The sequence below is a fragment of the Scophthalmus maximus genome, chromosome 2 (genome assembly GCF_022379125.1).
Source record: "Scophthalmus maximus strain ysfricsl-2021 chromosome 2, ASM2237912v1, whole genome shotgun sequence".
Taxonomy (NCBI): domain Eukaryota; kingdom Metazoa; phylum Chordata; class Actinopteri; order Pleuronectiformes; family Scophthalmidae; genus Scophthalmus; species Scophthalmus maximus.
Genome location: NC_061516.1, coordinates 14,605,949 through 14,626,182, shown reverse-complemented (window position 1 = coordinate 14,626,182; position 20,234 = coordinate 14,605,949). Strand labels below are relative to the sequence as shown.

Sequence of the window (20,234 nt, the reverse complement as noted above, 5' to 3'; positions counted from 1 at the left end):
GGACCAAGATCTGCATTTGAATATGCAATGACAGCATTTTTTTTTTTACATTAGCTGTCTGACTGTAGCATGCATACACAACAACAGTCTAAAAATGTAACGTACATTAACAATGGGAATGAAAATTTTACATGATTTAAAAAAAATATTTGTTGCAAAGGAATTTTAAAATCTTCAGACTGCATTTGTGCCTCAGGCAACAATTGATCAGGGGCCACTTCCCACAAAAAGCAACAACAGCAGCACAGTTTCTTTTTACTAAACTTTAACTTTTGAATGTCTGTTCTACAGACAGTTTTCTAGCTCATGAGATGTTTGATTTAAGTAAATTTGAACTTTACCCTTTCAACCAATCTGAATTTAGTTGAATACTATTAAGACCGAATTCCATTGAAACCCTGGATTACATGGGTAATCCTGGTACTGTGGTTTATTGTTTAGCCTCTCCAGATATGCTTCGCTTTAGTGCACACTGTTTCTGACAGTGACAAAATACCTTTTTCCTGCTCCGCTGCACCTCCGCACGTAAACATGTTCACAGGGTGTGAATTCATACCATGTGTTTTAGTCTATTTTGTGCAGCAAGCATTTTTTTCTCTCTCCCACAGATGAACATTAAACGTTGAGAGCTGTATCCACTCCATAGATAAGACGTGTTAATTTAATCAGAACAAGTAACTAGAGAGCACCAGCTATGTGGAGTTAAACAGTTCAGATGTTCTGAAAGGGTCACATGTTTTCACAGGGTTTCAGTCTCTCCTCGTCGGTCGCTGCCTTATTTCAGACGGAATCCTCCATTGGCTGCACAGAATAAAAGCCCCATGACCGGCCCCTCCCCGTCAAGCAATGAATGCCCCTGCTTTCACTTCTTTTCCCGCTCCTCTGTTGAAAAACTGCCATTGTTAAGTCCCTCTCCATGAGCACACATGTGGTTTGGCTTCAGCGCAGAGTTCAATGTCTATTCACCTCCCCCCACAGCAGCAGCGGCAAACCCACTGATAGCGACCAATCACTGGGTTTCCCATGATTATCGCCTCTGTTGGTGATAATCAGGGCAATACCCTTCATGCAGTCCTCCAGTCTTGATACTGACATATCTCCAGAAACCCAACTTAAAGCTGACAGATATGAAATCGCATTTAGTCAAAGGTATGGGGACCAGAGTGTAGAAAGAAGAGTGTATATTTTTGTCGCATTGATTCATTTGTTTGCTCCTAATATGATTGCAGAGCAACACATATCTTTTGCCTATCTAGAAATAGATTAGCATGCATGGACATCCTTGTATCTTTTGCTGTCTCAGCTCGGATAAGATCGGTTAGACTTTGCCTGTCCGGCCCCAAAAAGGAGATTTAGTTTTTTGCGATAGATAAACCAATATGGAGGTTAAGCAGAAAAGATAGAAATGAAAAAAGAGGTGGAAAAATATATTAAAATTATATCCGTTGAAAGCAACATGTTTTCAGGAAGGTCTGTCAGCACTGTCGTAAAAATGTGGTGGTGGAGGTTGTGTGTGAATGAGAGAGAGAGAGAGAGAGAGAGAGAGAGAGAGAGAGAGAGAGAGGAAGGGGGGTGGTGTGTGGAGAGGAGAGAGGGTGCATGGGTTTACTGAAACTGACCAGGAATATAGCACATATGGAGAAGATGAAGCTGGGGGACAGAGGTTACTGGTGGACAGGCTACGTTGACTCTGCTTTATCAGCCAGGGGCTGGGCATGGCTGATCTCTGGACCCTCAGATTGAGCAAACACAACAAAAGACGGGCAGCACCTAAATCTGTTGGAAACAAAGACAGGGTAGGGGAGAGATGTGAGCCAAAGGAAGTCAAGGGAAAGCAAAGTTGTAATAGCGTGGCAGAGGGAAAACAGCAGCTGTAAGAGTTAAACATTGATACAGGCTCTTTTGGGCACAATGGCGGACAGAGGATTGTGTTGAAGGTTTTGGGGAGGAGTATGAAAGATTTGAAAAGACGTGGGAGGGTGGAATGGGTCAGAGGCAAGGGTCCGACAGAGAGTAATTGTGGTGACAGCCAGTGCAAGGGGACAAGGACTCATGTGAGACACAGGGGAATTAAAAGATAAAAGACATAGAGAGGGAACAGAGAGGGACTGGCAGACCCAAAACTGGACTTCAGTATGGGTGTCAAGAGAAAGGCTGCTGTAGCTATCTTAGTCCTGCTGCTGTTCCTCGGCTCCCTGTGGCTCCGTGAGTATTTCTGTGTGTGTGTGTGTGTGTGTGTGTGTGTGTAGTGTGTGCATGTATCTCTATGTGTTGTACTTTAAATCTATACAATCCCTGCCTTGTTTGGAATGCATACACTCAAATGCAGGGAAGTGTCACATGGTGTGTTGGCTACAGAGTTATGCATGTTGGTCAGACCACTTTTTACTGACTGTTTATGCTTCAAAAACACCTCAGAAATACTTATCTGTGTGATTTGACATGTTATGGGAATGTGGGATGATACAATATCTCCCTTTTTTATTTAATTTTTCAGTCATGTCAGATAGTCCATTCTGTAAATTTAGGTAATATGTTTTACACGGGATCTTTTGTAGTCATTTTAGTACAGAATAAGAAGAATATTGTATGGATATATCTATACGTAAGAACAATTTCAAAGAAACAATTTTCATAGTAATCCTTGTAGAAATGTTCAAACTGGGGCCATGTGATCTCTTTGGATTAAATTCACAGAGCTGCAGGATTTGAGAGATGTGAGTCAGGCGACAAAGTGCAATCTTAGCAGAAACAACAGCCATTTCTGGAATGTAACGTGTAGTAACTCCATCAGGAAACTTAAATTTAGACGCGGCTCATAGTACATAGTTGAGAGACTTCACGTCTTGGTTGACACTTCTTGCAACATCCACAGCAGGTCACTGTCAAGTCAGAAATCAACTCCTGGCATGAGACGGGCTGTGTTTACTTTGACCTGAGGGAGTTCGGTAGCCCAGTGAGGCCACCGAACTATTCGACGGAAAGCTGAGTAGATAAAGAGAGTATTTAAAGGTCAGTTGGAGAGAGGCTTAGGGACCAGGTTTACTTAAATGATAAATTATATCAGTGGCTTTTGGTTGTATGGTGGTGAGATATGCTGGTCCATAACGTGTGGTCTGCTGACACGCGTTCTGAAGGTTCCTAATAAAACTGTAGGGCAGCCTGACTTCAATAAACTGACTTGAGGTATACCACAGGTTAATACATAAACAGTATTTTAAAGTTGTTTCAAGTGTTATGACAAATACATATTTTAATATCTTTAATATTGTGTATACCTCACCAAAGTTCTGTCTCACAGATAGTTGACCTCAGAGGTCAGAGGGCCTCCCCATGAGTGCCTTAGATCAGGATGTTTTGTGTTTATGTTAGGAGTTCCCATCTCGTCCCTCGCTTTGGGATAAGATGTTCCCTGAGACGGTCTCCACTCTCATAACAATCCTGACATGACGTCTAGTGACCTAGACTTGTTGTCTCCCTGCCTTCTATTTGGAATAATGCTGAAATGCTTCTATGATACTGGAAGCTTTTTGGTTTGGCCGTCAGCGTGTGAGCTGGACCAAGAATCTTCCCTGTCGACAGATATATGTTGAATAAACTCATATAATTCAAGTATGGACAATCAAGGCTCATCGAGTTCATTCTTCTATTCACCACTTTGAACACCGATAAGCCATCTTGCCATCTTTCATCAAATCTGTGCACATGAGGGGTTTTCTTCATCATAGAGGCATTTAGAAATCATTTTCATAAGTGCAACTCATCTTGCTACAAAGTAATGACGTGTGTGGATCATGTGGCCCCACGGAGGCACGTAGTGATGCCACAACAAATTGTGCATGCATGTGATGTGTGTGGAGGAGGTCAAAGTCATTGAAGACGACAGGTTTTGCTTTGTGACCGGCTGCAATGAGCTCAGAGAGGGTTAAAAGTAAACATCATGCTGCCATCAGTTATTTTGCAGCATTAATGCGTATCCCTGTAGCGCAGTTTGATCTCAGTGGAATGAATCAAGAGTGTTAGAACATACAATCAGCCTTTTCATAACCACTTTCCCTGTGTCTACAAGATAACGGATTTGTCCCGTGAAAGGGATGTTTGCTAATGAGCTATGTAATTTCATGCAGCTAGATTCTATATTGTTATATTATGAATGTATCAAATGACAGTGTGAAAATATTGCAGCTTTCCTCAACTTTATACAGCTCACTGGGTTTCAGGTAACAGATTTGCCCTCCAGTCCATTCATTTGGCTGTACTGGAATTTAGTTTTGGTTCACTCTCAAACATAGACTGTATTGACAAAAAAACGAGTCCGGCAAGTGAAGCCAAAGAAACCTGTGTTCTCTTGAATGACAAGCAGAGGGCGACTCCACTGGTTGCAAAAAGAAGACTGTTTCTAAAAAAAGTCTATGTGAAAATGACTCTCATTCTCACTTGATTTATAACATCAGTAAACATTTTCCTGAGGAGTATGTGGTCTCAATCTCTAGTGAAGTCCTCTTCAATACAGCACGATAAAACATGGTATGCATTGGAGTGTGGATACAGCGTGATTGACAGCTAGTACCGTCCAATAGGTGCATGGTTGCAGGTTTAGGTGGACGTGCAATGAACTCGAGCCATCAAAATAGCAGTCCCACAAACCAATGGGTGACGTCACGGTGGGTCACCACTTGCCCTGAAACAGAGACACATGCCATTAGCATCTAGCTGGTGAGCACTGTGGAGCATGTGGCAGCTGAAAAGTCAAATATTTCCCACAGGAGTTGGTGGAGACCAAAAACCGAGCAACAAGAGAATTAATGTTGAACTGGATGTGTAGATTAGCAACAGGCCTGCTGACACGTTAACCACAACTTGGTGGTTGTGTGTGTGTGTCAACATTGTGTTTACACAGTTTTTTTATAGCTTATCCAGTTTGTGTTCAGTTGCCACTTGGAGGCAACACGTTTGATGTGCTGAAATTGTGAGTCCAGTTGACCCATAATACTTCCTAATTAATCCTTGCAGCGGTTGCAGTTAAATTGCAGGATTATCAGGAAAAAGAAGTCTCTGTTGAAGTAGTAAAGCCTCTGCATCCACAAACTAACTGTATGGCTTTCTCTTGTTTCTTTTTTATGATGTCTCGCTGCAGAGGGGGGTTTGGATTACCACTGGGATTCCTGTTTGAAAGGTTATAATCAGGTGGACAAGGTAAACACGAGGAGAAAATAATAAATCACCTCATAACTTCTTACATTTCCTCCATAAGAATGATTTTGTGACGCAGACTGACAGTTTGAATAATACTGAATCACTTCTGCTCTCTGTCTCCCTTTGTCCCATTAATTGCCCCCCACTCTCACGCACCCTACCATCCCCCCACCCCCAGTTTCACCAGCTGTCCAACAGCAGTGGGGCTGATGGAGCTGAGGGTTCGCAGGTCCTGGAGGACTGCCCTGGTCAGACCTTCCAGGTGTCTCTTCTTCTCTCCCACCTGGAGTCTGCACCAGCCTACACCTCTGATGTGCTGCTACAGCCCTATCTGTCCAGCTGGGATGAGCTGGTGAGGTAAGATCATCAGATACAGTCCAGTGAGAGGCTTGGATTCATTTACAGCCATTAGAAAGAATAAAGTCATTCAGGGTTTATCATATAATCTGGACTAAGATGATTCATCTTATTCTCTGTGACTCCTCCAGGTTTATGGAGGCTCTGGGCCCGATGGTGCGACTGATATCTAAAGAGATAGAAACAAAGACCTCCATAATCCGCCAACTGGCCTTTTTGTCAGAGCAGGATCCCGAGGCAGAGCTGGGCCCAGATGTACACTCAGTAAATTCTGAGAGCACCGATGCCGGGACGAAGAGCGATTTAGAGGCCTCGCAGCACACAGGCGCTTACCACTCGGTGCGCTCCATGATCTGGGTGGAACTGAACCGAGGCGTGGTGGACTTTCACCACCAGACGGACTCTGGGTGTCGGACTCTCCTACGCCTGCATCGCGCGCTGCTGTGGCTGAAGCTCTTTCTGGAGAAGCTGGCCGAGACACCGGCGGCAGGCCGGCTCAGGAGCCCCTCGGAGCTGTGTCGGGAGGCCTACCAGAACACACTCGCAAACCACCACACCTGGTTTGTGCGCAGGGCAGCTGAGATTGCCTTCCTTGCCCTGCCAGAACGAGGTTTCTTCTTCAGGCTGGTGTGTGTGCAGGACCAGGAGAAGCTGAGCACAGTGCTGAGCCGAGTCGTCCAGGCCATCGGAGAGGTTTATGACAGGACAGAGAAAGCCCTGGAGGAAAATGGCATGCTAAACTTGCCATGAAGAACTGACTGGACATAGAGTCCTGACTCTTGGTTTATCATGTTTTGCACTGTCCTGATGATATCAAGTCCAGCAACTAATAATATTTCCCTTCCTAACCAAAGTGCTGTGGAACAATCAAGTTACACTGAAAGTCAGTTTTGATTTCAGTCCGACATTCCTCATCAAACAAGAATATCTCTTGACTTCTTCTCACCGCGGAGGAATTCTGTAAGGGCAGCTGATGATGCATTTGCTAAACACACACTGTGAATTATTTAAGCAGCTGGACACAACAACACAAACCTCTGCTGTAACAATTGTCACAGAGGAGCTGATATTTTTCATAGACTGAACAGTTCACATGTTTGTGCCAACTCCCCACTCCCATGTTTGATTGGTAAAACATTTTTTCTACATTTTAAAAATGTTATTGAAAATGACCGCCTTTTTAATCATGGTTAAATTTTGGAGATACACTTTGCTTCTTCAAAACGAGCTTGGTCTAGATGCCTTGTAGACCAAAAGTAGGGGACCAATCGAGCCTGATCAAGTCAATCAAATTCACAGCGTGCAGAAGTTTTTGTATCACGTTCAGAATAATTAAATATCTAGAAAAAATTAACTAGAGAGAATACAAATGCCTGTTTTACAAAATAGTCTGGTCCAGTAATGTGATAACTTTGACCTTTAAATGCCACCGAGCTGTTGAGTAATACTGTCCAGCAGAGGTTCCAGTGCTCTGCCTCGGTCTAAACTTCACTTTTCCTCACATCACGGTTAATATCATCGTGTGACGCACACGGACCTGGACAGGTTTTGTGGAAATGGCCCAATGGCAGAGTAAACTCTTTTTTAAAGGCAATCCCAGCTGGGAAGATCTCTTCATGAAAATATATTAGACGTGAAAGGTTAAACATTAGAACTCCTGATTTAGGGATGTGTGACCAACTCGGAGAAAGGTATGTGCAAATATCAGTTACTGGCTCTTCGCTTGATTAGACTATTTTAAACCCACAAATACCTCTAATGCCACGTAATCCTGGCTCTCGCCCCTTTCCTGGACTCAGTCTCTCTTTCTGAGGTGAAGAAAGGAGAGATAAGGATAGAGCCCGAGGACACGGAGTGAGCAGGAGACAGGAGCCGGTTGAAGGTCAGTGAGCAGAAATGCGCTTCAGCTGTAATCTTGTCAAGCAGTCGGGGTCAGACTATTTTAAAGCAGCTCCCGAGGGGGAAAATGTCCAACCTGAACAGGGATTCACATATTACTGATCTTGGCTCGATCAATATCTATGATCATGAAATAATATCAGTTGCACAAGGATCAAGCCAAGATTTCAATCTGTGACCTCTGCCCACGTGATGTGTACAGGAGGATCACGCCACGTGTCGCAGGTATTTCCAGTACGTATTCACTTCCTCGTAATCTTATAAAAATACACTGCAGAGATTCTCACTATAGTTCACGTCACACTGTACGACTTTCATCTGTCACAAAAGACAGAAGGACCTCTTCTCTTTTGCTTTCTCGTTCGCCTGTAGTGTGTCTGCACAAGTGAACACTGGGGACCACTGGTGTTGTAGGCCGTGAGGATTATGGTGAATGGGATTACATTAGATTATATCCCACTGACGTAACCTTTGACACTGACTGGCTGGCTTCTTTTTCTGTCTCCTACAAACAGCGTAGCACATTTAACTACACTGAGTCATGACAATTACAATGACAAGTGCTTAAAAGAAAAATACAAAAAAGGAAAGATGATCGAGAGGTAGAGGCAAAAATTCATTTTGATCTTGAGTTCCCTTAAATGACATTTATTTATTTCTCTATCTTGGTTTGCAGTAAACATGAGCAAAAATATACATACAGTAAGAGCAAAAAATAAAGATCCAGAATAGAAGCAACCTTCTTGGGCGATAGTATCTCATCAAAGTTATGATTCCTTTCTTGATGACCACAGTCTTAGCCAGGCAATAACACGATGTGAGAGGAGGTGACTCGATGGGGGGGTAATAAGGGTTCCTTGATATTATTCCTTGTTTGAAACACAAATAGTTGACTCTCTCTATCTCTGACATTTTCTTTGGGCCCTGGTGTAGTTGTTGTTCCGATCATTTTCTGAATGTCCTGCACCTGAACGTTCTCTGAAAGCACTGGCCACTGATTTATATCACCAATTGAAATTGAAATTGAAAGTGAAAAGTCTTCAGTCTGACGCAACAGGCCTCAGAGAACGTCCAAACTGTACGAGCTCACTTTAGGGAAAAAGACGGGACTTATAGACAGTGACAAAATAATGTTTCTACACAAAACAAAAAACCTTTCCAACCAAGCTGATAACAATTTGCCATTTGCTGAATTAAATGATGAAAACCTCCCCGGTAGCTCCATGGCATGGTACAGTCCAAGCTAATACATTCTCTCCTCATTACAACAAAATAGCAATAAAAATACTCTTTTATAAACACAGCAATAGCTTTTATATTGTTCCGTCATGGCAGTGCATACTGGCTGAATTGCCAAAATGCAACATCTATATGTTCTTTCCTTTTTTCTTCTTTGCGCTTGATGATACACATTGCGCTGATTTTGTTTCAGCCTTTCCAATAAATACATCATACAGCCACACACACAAAAAATAAATATATTGCTTTTTGAGGACATCTCCAAATTATCACAGAAGAAAAGGATATATGGAGATAACAGGAAATAACATTCTGTAACACTGGGGTACAACACTGTCTGTCCACCAGGAGGCACTGTTATCTTGTAATGTAACATGATCCTTTTGTGCGTATGACTATAAAATGATCATTATTATTATCATTAGAAGTCTTTTTATTATTATTATTATTATTACAAGTCGACCTCTTAATTGCACAGGGTCTGTTGCCCTTCACATGGATCCTACAGTTTCTCTGCATGAGATCCTTACTAAGATCTGCTGCTGACGATGTCAGTGCAGCGAATTAAATAAAATTTAAACTGTCATGATAGTCTTTGGTTGAAGAGCAAATCTTCACATGCACATGAACTGATAAATTATGTCCAATAAGATGATGAAGATTGAATTCGCTGTTTTGTTGTTTAAAGGGGCTTCGTTGAATTTATTAACGAATAGTGGGAAATGGGAATGAATGCGCCGAGGAAGGAATGGAGACGATGACAGTGAATCAAGTGTTTCACACAAGGAGAAGGAGTGGCAAACTAGGGTGAAGAAGTCCAGCGTGCCTGCTCAGGATTAGCTGACCAGATTAAGAGATTACAGTGAAATTAAGTGTTGCAGGAATGCCAGAGTGGGGAAATGCACGTGAAGTCGCAAAGAGCAAAAAATGACTGATAATTCAGTCAGATAATTAGATCTTTCTTTCTTTCTCTCTTTCCTCCTTCCTCAAGATGGATTGGCTAATGAGACAACAACAACACAAACAACGAAAGACAAATGAAATCTCCAGTTTCGGTCATTTCCTACAGGCCTATAAAAATCTGACTCTGACCCACAAACAACTCACATAGTCAAGACTCTAGTCACCTTTAAAGGAAGATGTAGAACTATACATTTTGATATTCTGGATGGATATTTTTGATGATAATGAGTATGAATGGAGAAAAGGGAACAAACACAAACTTTCTACCTCCGCCTCCTCCTCCAAAACTGTATATACATTGATTCATTCGACTCCGCTTCACAAAGAAAAAGCACACTTCCAGTGCAAATCAATACAAAATATCACAACAGCATCTATTTCTGATACATATTGTATGAAATAGATGCAAAGCACACCAAAACAAAATCTAAATATTCATGTTTCAATTAATAAAAATAAAAAAGTGAAACACAGGAAATGGCTCCTGGTTTAACTTGAGGAGGGAGATGATTGACAGTGACAGGGAGCATGATGTCATTTTGCAGCAGGAGGAGTTGTTCTGTTAAACCACTAACACACTGGGAGTGTTGAGGCCAAAAGGGGAGAAATAAAACGTCATGTTTCTGTTAACTTTCTGGTGTTGATATGACCATTGCCAGCAACCTACTGTAAATACCCACATCTGTTTAGTGAGTTGCTCTCAAGTCAAACAATTCAGAGTGAATATTAAGTGATCCAAAACAATTATCATTTAACAGATAAGTCTGTCACCTTAAGAACCGACTCGAGCATTCATAATGTTCACCACTTAATGGATATTGCACATTGCATGCAATTTCCCGACCTACAGTATGAGATGAGAATTGTGAATGGAGCACACAGGCAGGCAGGCACGCACGCACACGCACACGCACACACACACACACACACACACACACACACACACACACACACACACACACACACACACACACACACACACACACACACACACACACACACACACACTTGACGGCTTTAACCTGTACTGTAACTCACATTTTTTTGGATGGACACATCTCACTCTATGCTGTTTTGGAATCACTTGCTGTACGTGAGGTTCAGAGGATCACAGTGCGGTCCCTCCTGGTGGTCAGTGGTTCAACAAACCCTAATTTCACACTCAGCAGAGAGGTGGGACACGGGGGCCTCCTGCCCTCAAAGCACACTAAAGACAGTACACACATGCAAAATGGCTTCATCTCTGCATCCACCCGTTGAGATATACAGTAAGTAATAAGTCTGTTGGAATATTCTTTGAAGTGCAACAAAATAGGTGTACCGATATAGGGTTGATACCGTATAAATAGTGTAGATATACACATTTTGTATTGTAATTTGTGTATATTTATATATAGAGGGATACTCTGGAAGGAGGCAACAGGAGGGGAGCAGCAATAACGTGGTAATGTTGCCGGTCCTTGCAAACTTTGAAAACACATGTTCACATCCTTTTTTTAAATCCCCTTGTTTGTCATGCAGTATAAATAGACGTCACCTCAAACTAATGTACAGGAAAGAATTTGTCCCAAAGCACACAGACAGAAATAATGACAGGATTGCCACCCTTTAATTTATCATTCTCATCTCAAAACATAACTGGACGAGGTCCCAAAAAGATCTGGGGGTTGTAAACATTTGCTGCAAAGGGTGCGAATGCTGCGATTTCTTTCTGTGTGTGTGCGATGTTGCAGAGAATGAAGAAAGTAGTTTTCAGGAGAGGAAAAAGGGGTCAACCTAGATAGTGTTGATCCTCAGCTTGAAAGACACTCTCCCGGCAAACTTGTCTCTTTCACTTCCAGTGACAATGTTGTTTGCGTTGATCCTGCACTCGATGTTGACGTCTTGATTGACAGTAATGTTAAGGAACTTGACGGCAACCAAAGGTTGAGAGTAGTTCACCTGCAGAAAGCACACCCAAAGACGCCTTTAACCACAGTCTGGAACATTTTAATAAACCATTTAGAAATGCAGAATGCAAAGCTGATAAAACAAGTTGCTCTGTTATCAACAGCAACTCTTAACTCACAGTATATTTTTTGATTTAGAGCACAGGCTTACCTGAGCTTTCTTGCCATAGTAAGGGTAGTACATTAAGTTGAAAGTGCCATTTGGAGGGAAGTACATCAACTCTCCAATTTTGTCACTGTCTTCTTTCTAAAAAAGGGGGGGGGGGGACAGCTTCATCAGTTACAACCTGAAAAATCCACAACCAAGACACTACAGGTGACTTAACTAATGGATGTAACCAAGAAACTCTCCCAGTTGATTACTTACATTCAGATGATAATGTTTTTGTATTACAAATTTTTTTTGGTTATATATGCAAATGACACATTATCGAATTGAACATGCGTGCATTTGCACAAAAAGATTCTATGAAGCCAGGTTCAAAATTCTACAGAGGAGAAATTATATATCACTGGATACATCTTCATAAATCAAAAAATACTTCCAATAGACATAATTAAAATAATTTTCATCATCTGTTTAGGAATAAAATGTTACATAAATCAGGCTGTGAATGATATATAAACAAGCCCCTCAGAATAAAGGTATGTAAGTGGTACTGAAGTGAAGATTATGAGAAAAAAATCATCAGTCTTGAAAGATATGTATTGTAAATGAACTAGAGATGCAAACATACATTGTGTAGTAAAATAATCTAATCATCTCAATGTGTATTTTGAATGTTTTCTTTCCACTAGTTTTGAAATTATGAAAGCGGAATATCCCAAAATGGACGTGAATATCACAAAGTTGAGTCAACTACATAACACCTCATACATTACTGCCCTCTAGACTACTGCTATGCATGTGTCAACTAAATAAAAACTCTGCATGACACACTTTCTGTCCCGTTCTTACCCATTCATCTTTGCCAACTCTGTATTTCTGACAGCAGGCAAATGAAAGGAGCATGATAGAGAAGCAAAAGGAAAGTAGAAGACCAGCAACACACACATGTGGTGTAAATGACAAGATGGCATGCGACACAGATATGACAGTTGAAGCAATTCAAACATAAAACATAAGAGGAAAATGGAGACGAGCTAGAGGTGACATGTCACAGATGAGAATGAGACACAACAGCTATGAATGGGCTTAATTCCAAATTGCCATGTTAAGCCATTCATTTTGAAAGACAAAGAGGGTTTACCTTCGCAGCACAGGTGACATACGGAGTCTGTCCGTCCTTTCCTGGCAGCAGCCCAATCACCTGGTGAGACAGAAAAACAACACATCTCCAGCACCATTCCCATCTCACTCGTATTTACACTGAGACAAAGGGAGAATGATGTTTAAAATTGGTACAAGATATGACAGAAAAAAACAACAATAGCTAAAATCTGGTAAACTGACTTTTCCCTTTTACTGGGATTATCTTTTTTCCTCTTTCCCGACCACTTTCATTATCTCAATCACCCCGGGTCTCCTAGCAACACCATCCATTTCCCTTGCCTCTTTCTCTTTCATACCCGATTCAGCTTGATGATGATGCACGGCTTGCCCGTCTGGTATCCATAGTAACGGTCATGGATTCCAGAGCATTCCTCCAGCATGGTGCGATTGAACTGACAGGAGCGCTTTGGGTTGTTCTTCACGTCGCCACTGTCCTCCTGCAGGAAGTACTGGTCCGGGGTGCACTCGTCGTTTTTCTGGGCCTGGGTGGAGTCGTTGTAGGCTGCAGGAGGGAGGATAGTGGGGGGTGGGGTTTGTTTGGTTTGTAAGAGCTTATGACTCGACTAAAACCCTACTGCAAGGCAATGACCTGACCGCCAACTGTAAAGGAATGATCTCTTATTAAGTAAAAACGACTCACTCTAGGTCTTTGGATAATCCAGCGCAGTAAGCTTTTTGTAAGAGAGGCCGAGTGGCGGACTTACGTGCCAGGAACTTGTCCAGGGTCTGAGTGTACATGTCCCAGCTCTCGGTGTTCTGGATGTTGTAGACAATCTCAAAGGTCTCATCTGCTTTGGGTCTAATGACCATGCCTGAGAGCGACAGGGAGACAGCAGGGAGTCGGTGACACCGCGATACACAGACGGTGACCTCTGTTCGTGCATTTTTAGTCGTCCGTACCTGGTGTGGAGAGCCTGTCTTGCCAGGTGGGTTTGTGTTCGTCCAAGGTCTGCAGCATGACATACATGGTGAGCGCAAACAAGCCGGCCAGGAAAATGTAGAACACTACATAAAAGAGAAGAATAAGACCTGTGGACAAAAAGAGGAGAGAGCTGTGTCAACATGTATGTCATATAATTAACAAAACTGAAAGTCATTAATAAGAATGTTTTAAATGATTCAGTTTAATAGCTTTGACTGCGTCTGTACATTGTTCATGAACCTTGAATCTCAGTCAGCATGACAGAAATGTTTGACTTAGAAAGGTAAATCATACAATTGTAATAAATTCGGCAAACATTTATGAAGTTGTCTTCATTTCACACTGTACAGAAGACCCTGATCCTACTGAAAAAAACAGATACCAAAGTGATACACAGTGTGGATCATTATGTCTATGTGTCTATGTTCCCAAATGTCATTTATTTTTTTGACTTTTATGTTAAAGGTTCAGCTGAACACCCGTCACCCACCCTCCCCTCCCAAATTCAGGAAAACCTATGGCAGTGTTCAGGTAAGAAACTCTCTTCTTGGGTCTCTGTAGAATCATGGCGGTGCAACATAGAGGACTCTGCTCTTGATGTGGATATAAAGTGCTCATTCTAAGGTTGTGGAAACAACAGGTGATACACTGGTCAAAAAACACCAAAATCATGAATTTTATATAGTTTTTTTTCCATCAATTGATCTCCCTAAATCCAACAAACTGGGCGTTTAACCTACTGGGTTAATAGTCTGTATTCAGCCATCATCACCTTTATTACACATAGTGACCTTTGCAGTAAGTAGCACATACAGTGTAAGGATAATGTATTGAAACAATAACTAAATAGGAATTTTATCAAACTCAAAAAACAGTAGTATTGCTAAGGATGTACTAAAAACGACTCCCCGTCCTCATCCTCAAATTTGATTAAAAATGTGGATATATACAGAAATTACATCAGTAATATGTACTGACCTCGATGAGTTCTCAGCTCATGTCTAAACATCTTCAAGAACAACTTGTGTTGTTCATTTAAAAAGGCGTGAGCTATATGCAGACCCAGCTTTTACTTTTTACATTCAGACATTTTCAAAAAAAAAATTCTGTGCTATAACCATCCTTGTGTTTTACACAGTACAATTGTGGAGCGGTGCTTAGCCGTGGTGACTGCATAGCAATGGAAGGGGCTTTTTATTTATGCATGAAGGCTACATTAGACTCATATCTAAAAACTCCACATTAGTGCAGCACATTCATAATTACCGTAATGCGCTGGCACATATTTAACCACCAGTAATCTCTCATCTGAAGAGATAATGGAATTAATGAATTCTGATTAAATGTCGCTGTTGCTGTGTTATGTCTGCTCCGTCACTTTCTGAGCAAAACATGTACACGGGAGGCCAGTTAATCCAATTAGTAAACACATTCCATCCGCGACATCTGCCTCTCTCTATCTCACTCACACGTGAAAAAACTGTCCTTTCCATACTTAAAATCACACAACATGGTCTAAAATCATGTTACTGGTCAAAACATAAACGGCATCTTGTGCTATCTACTTGACCGTAAAACAGAATTGCCCCAAGCCTGCAAAACAAAAAACAACGATGGAATAGCTGGTGTCTGATCAATCTCAATATCGAGCTGCCCCGTCCACGGAGGAGGAGGAGGAACGATGACAGAGGGGGATACAGGAGGAGGGAGAGCAAGCCAGGCACCCCCTGGAGACTGAGCCGCAGGGTCAGGAGATTACAGGCCAACGCGCACTATAGGCCTGTTTCATGATCGGTTCAAGAGGACCACAGTCATAATGTCAGAAAATATAGGGCCGTGACTAATGGTTGTCTTTCTCTCTGGCTCAACAGTTTCACGGAAAACCAGTGAGAGTCACTGGTTTGCAGAGCTCGGGGAGACATCTCCATCTCCAAACCAGAAGGCAATAAGTTTACATGATGCCAACGTTTTTGCATCATGTAATTTTAAGAAACTGGAGCCATTGGATATTGGAAAGGTTTGAAAAAACCAACGATCCAATGATGTAATGTCTCTCATATGGAATCATTAGCTACTTCTGAAGCAGCTGTTCGCTCCCACCTCAGGTCTTCTTGTCTACATGGAGGGCAGAGAACCATGAATCGCACTTTCCGCATGTCCCATCCCCCATCTTGAGCATCAACACCTGGGGCCAGCGTTGGGCAGCAGCTGAGTGCCGTGACCCCGTGGCTCTGCTGGATGGCCCCCCAGCGTGGAGCTCACTCGCCCTGTCAGCAGGCGCAGTGCTGCATCTGCCTCCTCACACACCCAGGCTCGCAGAAATCCATAACAAAATGTCAAGGGGAAGTAGCATCACAGGAGGAAGTAGACAGGGATGTTGGTTTTTATATTCCCCATCCAATTGTTCCTTGAATTATTGGAATCTGAAATTAGATAAATAGTTGAGTAAGGTTTAGGTTAGAAACCCATCTGTAGCGTGGAAAAGACCCAAGCTGAGTCAGTAAATATATAAATGGGCAGGCTCCATGCCTCGGACCACGCCGGCGGCACAACGACGGGACGAGCATCAGATGTAAGATGTGACAAAGTGTTTTCCCCCGTCGTCCGGACGGGATGTTGTGCTACAACCACAAATATGACACCACCCAGGGGAGACTAGATGTGCACACGTGCATACAGGGTCAAGTGTGCAGGCTGGGTGGCCCCCCCCCCCACCCCCCTCCCCCGGCAAAGGTGGTGTTAGGTTTACAGCCTGAGCTGCCGGTCCACGGTGGTGACGGACAGCAGAGCATCTGTCTTTCATCCTGGTTTTGTTGCTGCAGACGGCAGTTGAAAGAGCAGAACAAAAGGCCCGGGTGGGATGGTTTAGTAACCGTTCTTCTTTTTCTCTTCAGCGATAATGGCGGGAGGTGTCTCTTTCCTTTCAGGATTAATTAGGAGGACAAGCTGTTCGCTTGCTTCGTACATTGGTGATAAAGACTCCTCTGAAATAAAAGTGAAAAAGGTCTGGGGAGAGGGTGGGTGGCTTTGAGCTGTGGATCTCTCATCTTTCGTACATGGAGTGTGGTGTGCAATCATACAGGAAGAACAGCGTCATGATTTTGTCTCTTTTCCACTTGCTCCAGCCAGAGCATCTTGTTGTTTTTGGAAGTGGGAGGTGCAGAACAATTAATTAGTACTGTTTTAAATAGAAGAAGTGGTTTAACCGTGTTTGCCCGGCGTCAGCTGGTGGCAACGCAACATCAAAATTGCAGGACTGTTCTACTTCATCAAGGCTATTTCCATATTAGTACAGCTCTTCACACAACGCAGGGCAAACAGGGAAGTGCTCCGTGTTTCATCCTCAAAGGAGCCTTTGATCGAATGCTCTGTGGTGCATATCAACAAGAAATGTGTCTGTTAAATAGACTGGAGACCTGAGTGAAGTGTGTGTGTTGTGTGTGTGTGTGTGGGGGGGGGGGGGGGGGGGGGGGGGGGGGGGGGGGGGTTGCCCATTTTCTCTTTGCTTTTTGAGATCAGTGATGGGCTGAAGACAAGTGACACTAGAGGTACAGTACGTGCCTCATTGGGGCAGTGAGAAAGTGCTCAGGTGAAATGCCAAGTCTAGCAGACCCACATGTATCAGCCGATGGCAGAAATAGCTTAATTAACAAGCCTTAGAGAGCACAGCTTAAAAGGGCCACCAGACCTTGAAGCACCTGGGACACACTGAGCTGGATTAAGTTGTACAATGTGGGAGGGTTCCAACTAAAGGAAGCTTCAGTCAGTGATTCCCAACGCCGCACCAACAGAACGATCTCTATTCAGGGAACACGAACACCAGAATGCCACTGCAAGTCAAGTAGTCCGACCGCAAACACTCAACTTCAGCACCGAGATCATGTCCCCCCGCCCCAGTGAAGAGATCAAAAAATGATCTCAATTCCGGAGAGTGGTTTACTTCTGGCCAAACGTCCCGAAGTGATACCTTCCCCAGCAGCCAATGAAGTCATTAGAATGGGATTAAATCCCTCAGTGATTTACACTCACTGGGAGGGGCTCGGGTTGGAGGTGATACAAATAGCATTTGGCCCTCGGCTTTACCCAGATTAAAATGCTCCAATGTCATTAGAACAGAGCCATATGTGCCCGATCATTTCATGAATCTTTGAAACGGGCTGGTTGTGTGTGTGGCAGAAAAAGAGGGCAGCACATAGCAGAAGCTATATGTTAGAGATAGATGCTGGGGTCGGATCTCCCTGCAAAATCTCTGGTGGTGGTGGGGGTGGGGTGGGGTGGGGTGGGGCTGGGGGGGGGGGGGGGGGGGAAACCTGAAAATGAATGACATCAGCTCGAGCCACAGGCACGCACAGCACATTTTTTTTCACTTAACTTCGGAGAGAAACCTCCCCAGAAAAAAAAAAAACAAGAGAAAGAAAAAAAAAAGTCTCCTCTGCAGCAGAATCCACATTAACCCTCTCCACGACTCTCTCCCTCCCGCAGAGAGGAGCTGGTCGGAGGCAACAAGAGCGGGACCTGTGTCATCATAGTGCTGCAGTCAGCTGGCAAAACTCTACATGCAGAACGACAGGCAGGTTCCTCCACCGTCGCGTCAAAGCGCATTGCGCACGGAAAGCACTGGCATCAATTAATTAATAAAGAAAGAAAGAAAGAAAGAACCGAGCAGGAAAAAAAAAACCGTCCCCCCCCCCCCCCCCCCCCCCCCCCCCCCCCCCCCCCCCCCCCCCTCCTCCTCCCTCCCCCCCTCCTCCTCCTCCTCCTCCTCCTCCCCCTCCTCCCCCTCCTCCTCCTCATCCTCCTCCTCGCCCCGGCTTCCACGGGAGAGGTGCCGCATTTCAGATTTTCAGCACCAGGCTGGTTGTGGACAGCGACTCATGAGCCTGAACCTGGACATTGGTGGGAGGTGGTGGGGCGGTAATGAACTCAAACAACGTCAATCTAAATGGTTAAAATCACAATTAAACAGTCACACAGTCATTTCCGAGGGAGCTGCAGGGGCCAGTGACAGAGACCTGTTACAGAGCCGAGGGGGACCTGCATGTTTTTGCTGCATTGCTGTAGAGCCGGAGCCGCCACTCACCCCAGCTGCTCGCCGTCCTGCCCAGGAACTCCCTGGTCCTCGGGTTCCATATATACTCCTTCCAGCCGCTTTTCTCTCCATCCTTGGCCATTTTGTCATAAAAGTTGGGGGGAACCTGTGCTGAGGGAAGCGCCCTGGTGCAGGGGAAGAAAAATATGAGCCGGCTCTGAACAACTACAGCCAGACACTAGAGAGGGAGAGAGAGAGGGAGGGAGGGAGAGAGAGAGAGAGAGAGAGAGAGAGAGAGAGGGGGAGGGAGAGAGAGAGAGAGAGAGAGAGAGAGAGAGAGAGAGAGAGAGAGAGGGAGGGAGAGAGAGGGAGGGAGAGAGAGAGAGAGAGAGAGAGAGAGAGAGAGAGAGAGAGAGAGAGAGAGAGAGAGAGAGAGAGAGAGAGAGAGAGAGAGAGGGAGGGAGAGAGAGAGAGAGAGAGAGAGAGAGCTACTGTACCGCCGTGAAGAAGGGAGGTAATTAAAAGGGTCTGTTTCAGGACTCAAAGTGCACAGATGAGTGTGGTGCAGCGCCGCAGTCTTCCTCAGATCAACACCGGTGGATGAAGGAACAGCGGCCCTACACACTCAGTCAGACCCGGTCACTGCTGCCCTCCCCCAGCTCCTGTCTGCATGTCGCAGAGTTTTGATGAGTGGTGCAGAAATCTAGTGATACTGCGGTAAAGAGCCCCCTCCAACCCCCAACACCCCCCCCCCCCATCTCATCCTCTAACCCTTTCGCCAGAGCTGACCAATCACCGGCGCCGCGTCCTCCCTCCCCGTGACGGACAGCCCTGCTAGTGGTTGCTGAGGGCACGATTTTGATTGGCTCCGAGGCCCGCCGCGTCACGTCGCTGTGATATTCCTAAAGGACTCCGACGTGTCTGTGTTACCCGGTGAAACATCCGCAGCCCCCTGTACTGTATTCAATTATCTATTTGTGGAGATCAGAGGAATCACAGGGGCCGTCGTTATTCATCGCATACTTCCGAATTGAAATCATTGGTAAAGTGGCCCGCTGACAGAAGTTTTATTATCTGGACACTGCAAATGATAACATATTCTTATTATAATAATTTTGAGAATTATATCAGCTGGTGTGGTTTTCTTAAACCTCAAATTTGGAAAATTTGTGAGACAAGCTGTCAGTACATTTGCCCCATCTACCCCCAAATAACATTTTAGAAGTGGCAGCTTATCAAAAGCTTTATAAGTGTAACTGTAACTGCTGACGTGGGATGTTAAGGGGGGTTGAAAGCAGCGCCCTCATTTGGAGGCTGGGGGAGTTGCAGCACCTGCTGCATAAGTGCAGTGGGAACACAATGTCCACTTTCCCACCATCTCCAATGTGAAACAACACGAGGCACGGA

At 44.0% G+C, this 20,234-nt stretch overlaps 2 protein-coding genes across 3 annotated transcripts; one reads left to right on the top strand and one right to left on the bottom strand.

Annotated features, from left to right (window-relative positions):
• The first annotated feature begins 1,569 nt into the window (after positions 1-1,569).
• Positions 1,570-8,086, top strand: gltpd2b (glycolipid transfer protein domain containing 2b). Its single transcript, XM_035626872.2, has 4 exons — positions 1,570-2,205; positions 5,138-5,196; positions 5,375-5,553; positions 5,685-8,086. Exons 1-4 carry the CDS (start codon positions 2,136-2,138, stop codon positions 6,301-6,303), a joined length of 927 nt encoding a protein of 308 aa, XP_035482765.1. The 5' UTR covers positions 1,570-2,135; the 3' UTR covers positions 6,304-8,086.
• On the bottom strand, positions 8,080-19,525 carry atp1b2b (ATPase Na+/K+ transporting subunit beta 2b). 2 transcript variants are annotated; one of them, XM_035626873.2, is made up of 9 exons: positions 19,325-19,525; positions 18,879-19,012; positions 13,777-13,905; positions 13,581-13,688; positions 13,173-13,378; positions 12,854-12,913; positions 12,562-12,588; positions 11,755-11,850; positions 8,080-11,595 (listed from the first exon to the last, which is right to left on the bottom strand). In XM_035626873.2, the coding sequence occupies exons 2-9, from the start codon at positions 18,967-18,969 to the stop codon at positions 11,431-11,433; spliced, it is 882 nt and encodes a 293-aa protein (XP_035482766.1). In that variant the 5' UTR covers positions 18,970-19,012; positions 19,325-19,525; the 3' UTR covers positions 8,080-11,430. The 2 variants fall into 2 exon arrangements, with proteins under 2 accessions (XP_035482766.1, XP_035482767.1); XM_035626874.2 differs by lacking the exons at positions 12,562-12,588; positions 19,325-19,525 and having other exon boundaries at positions 18,879-19,090.
• Between the last annotated feature and the right edge of the window lie 709 nt (positions 19,526-20,234).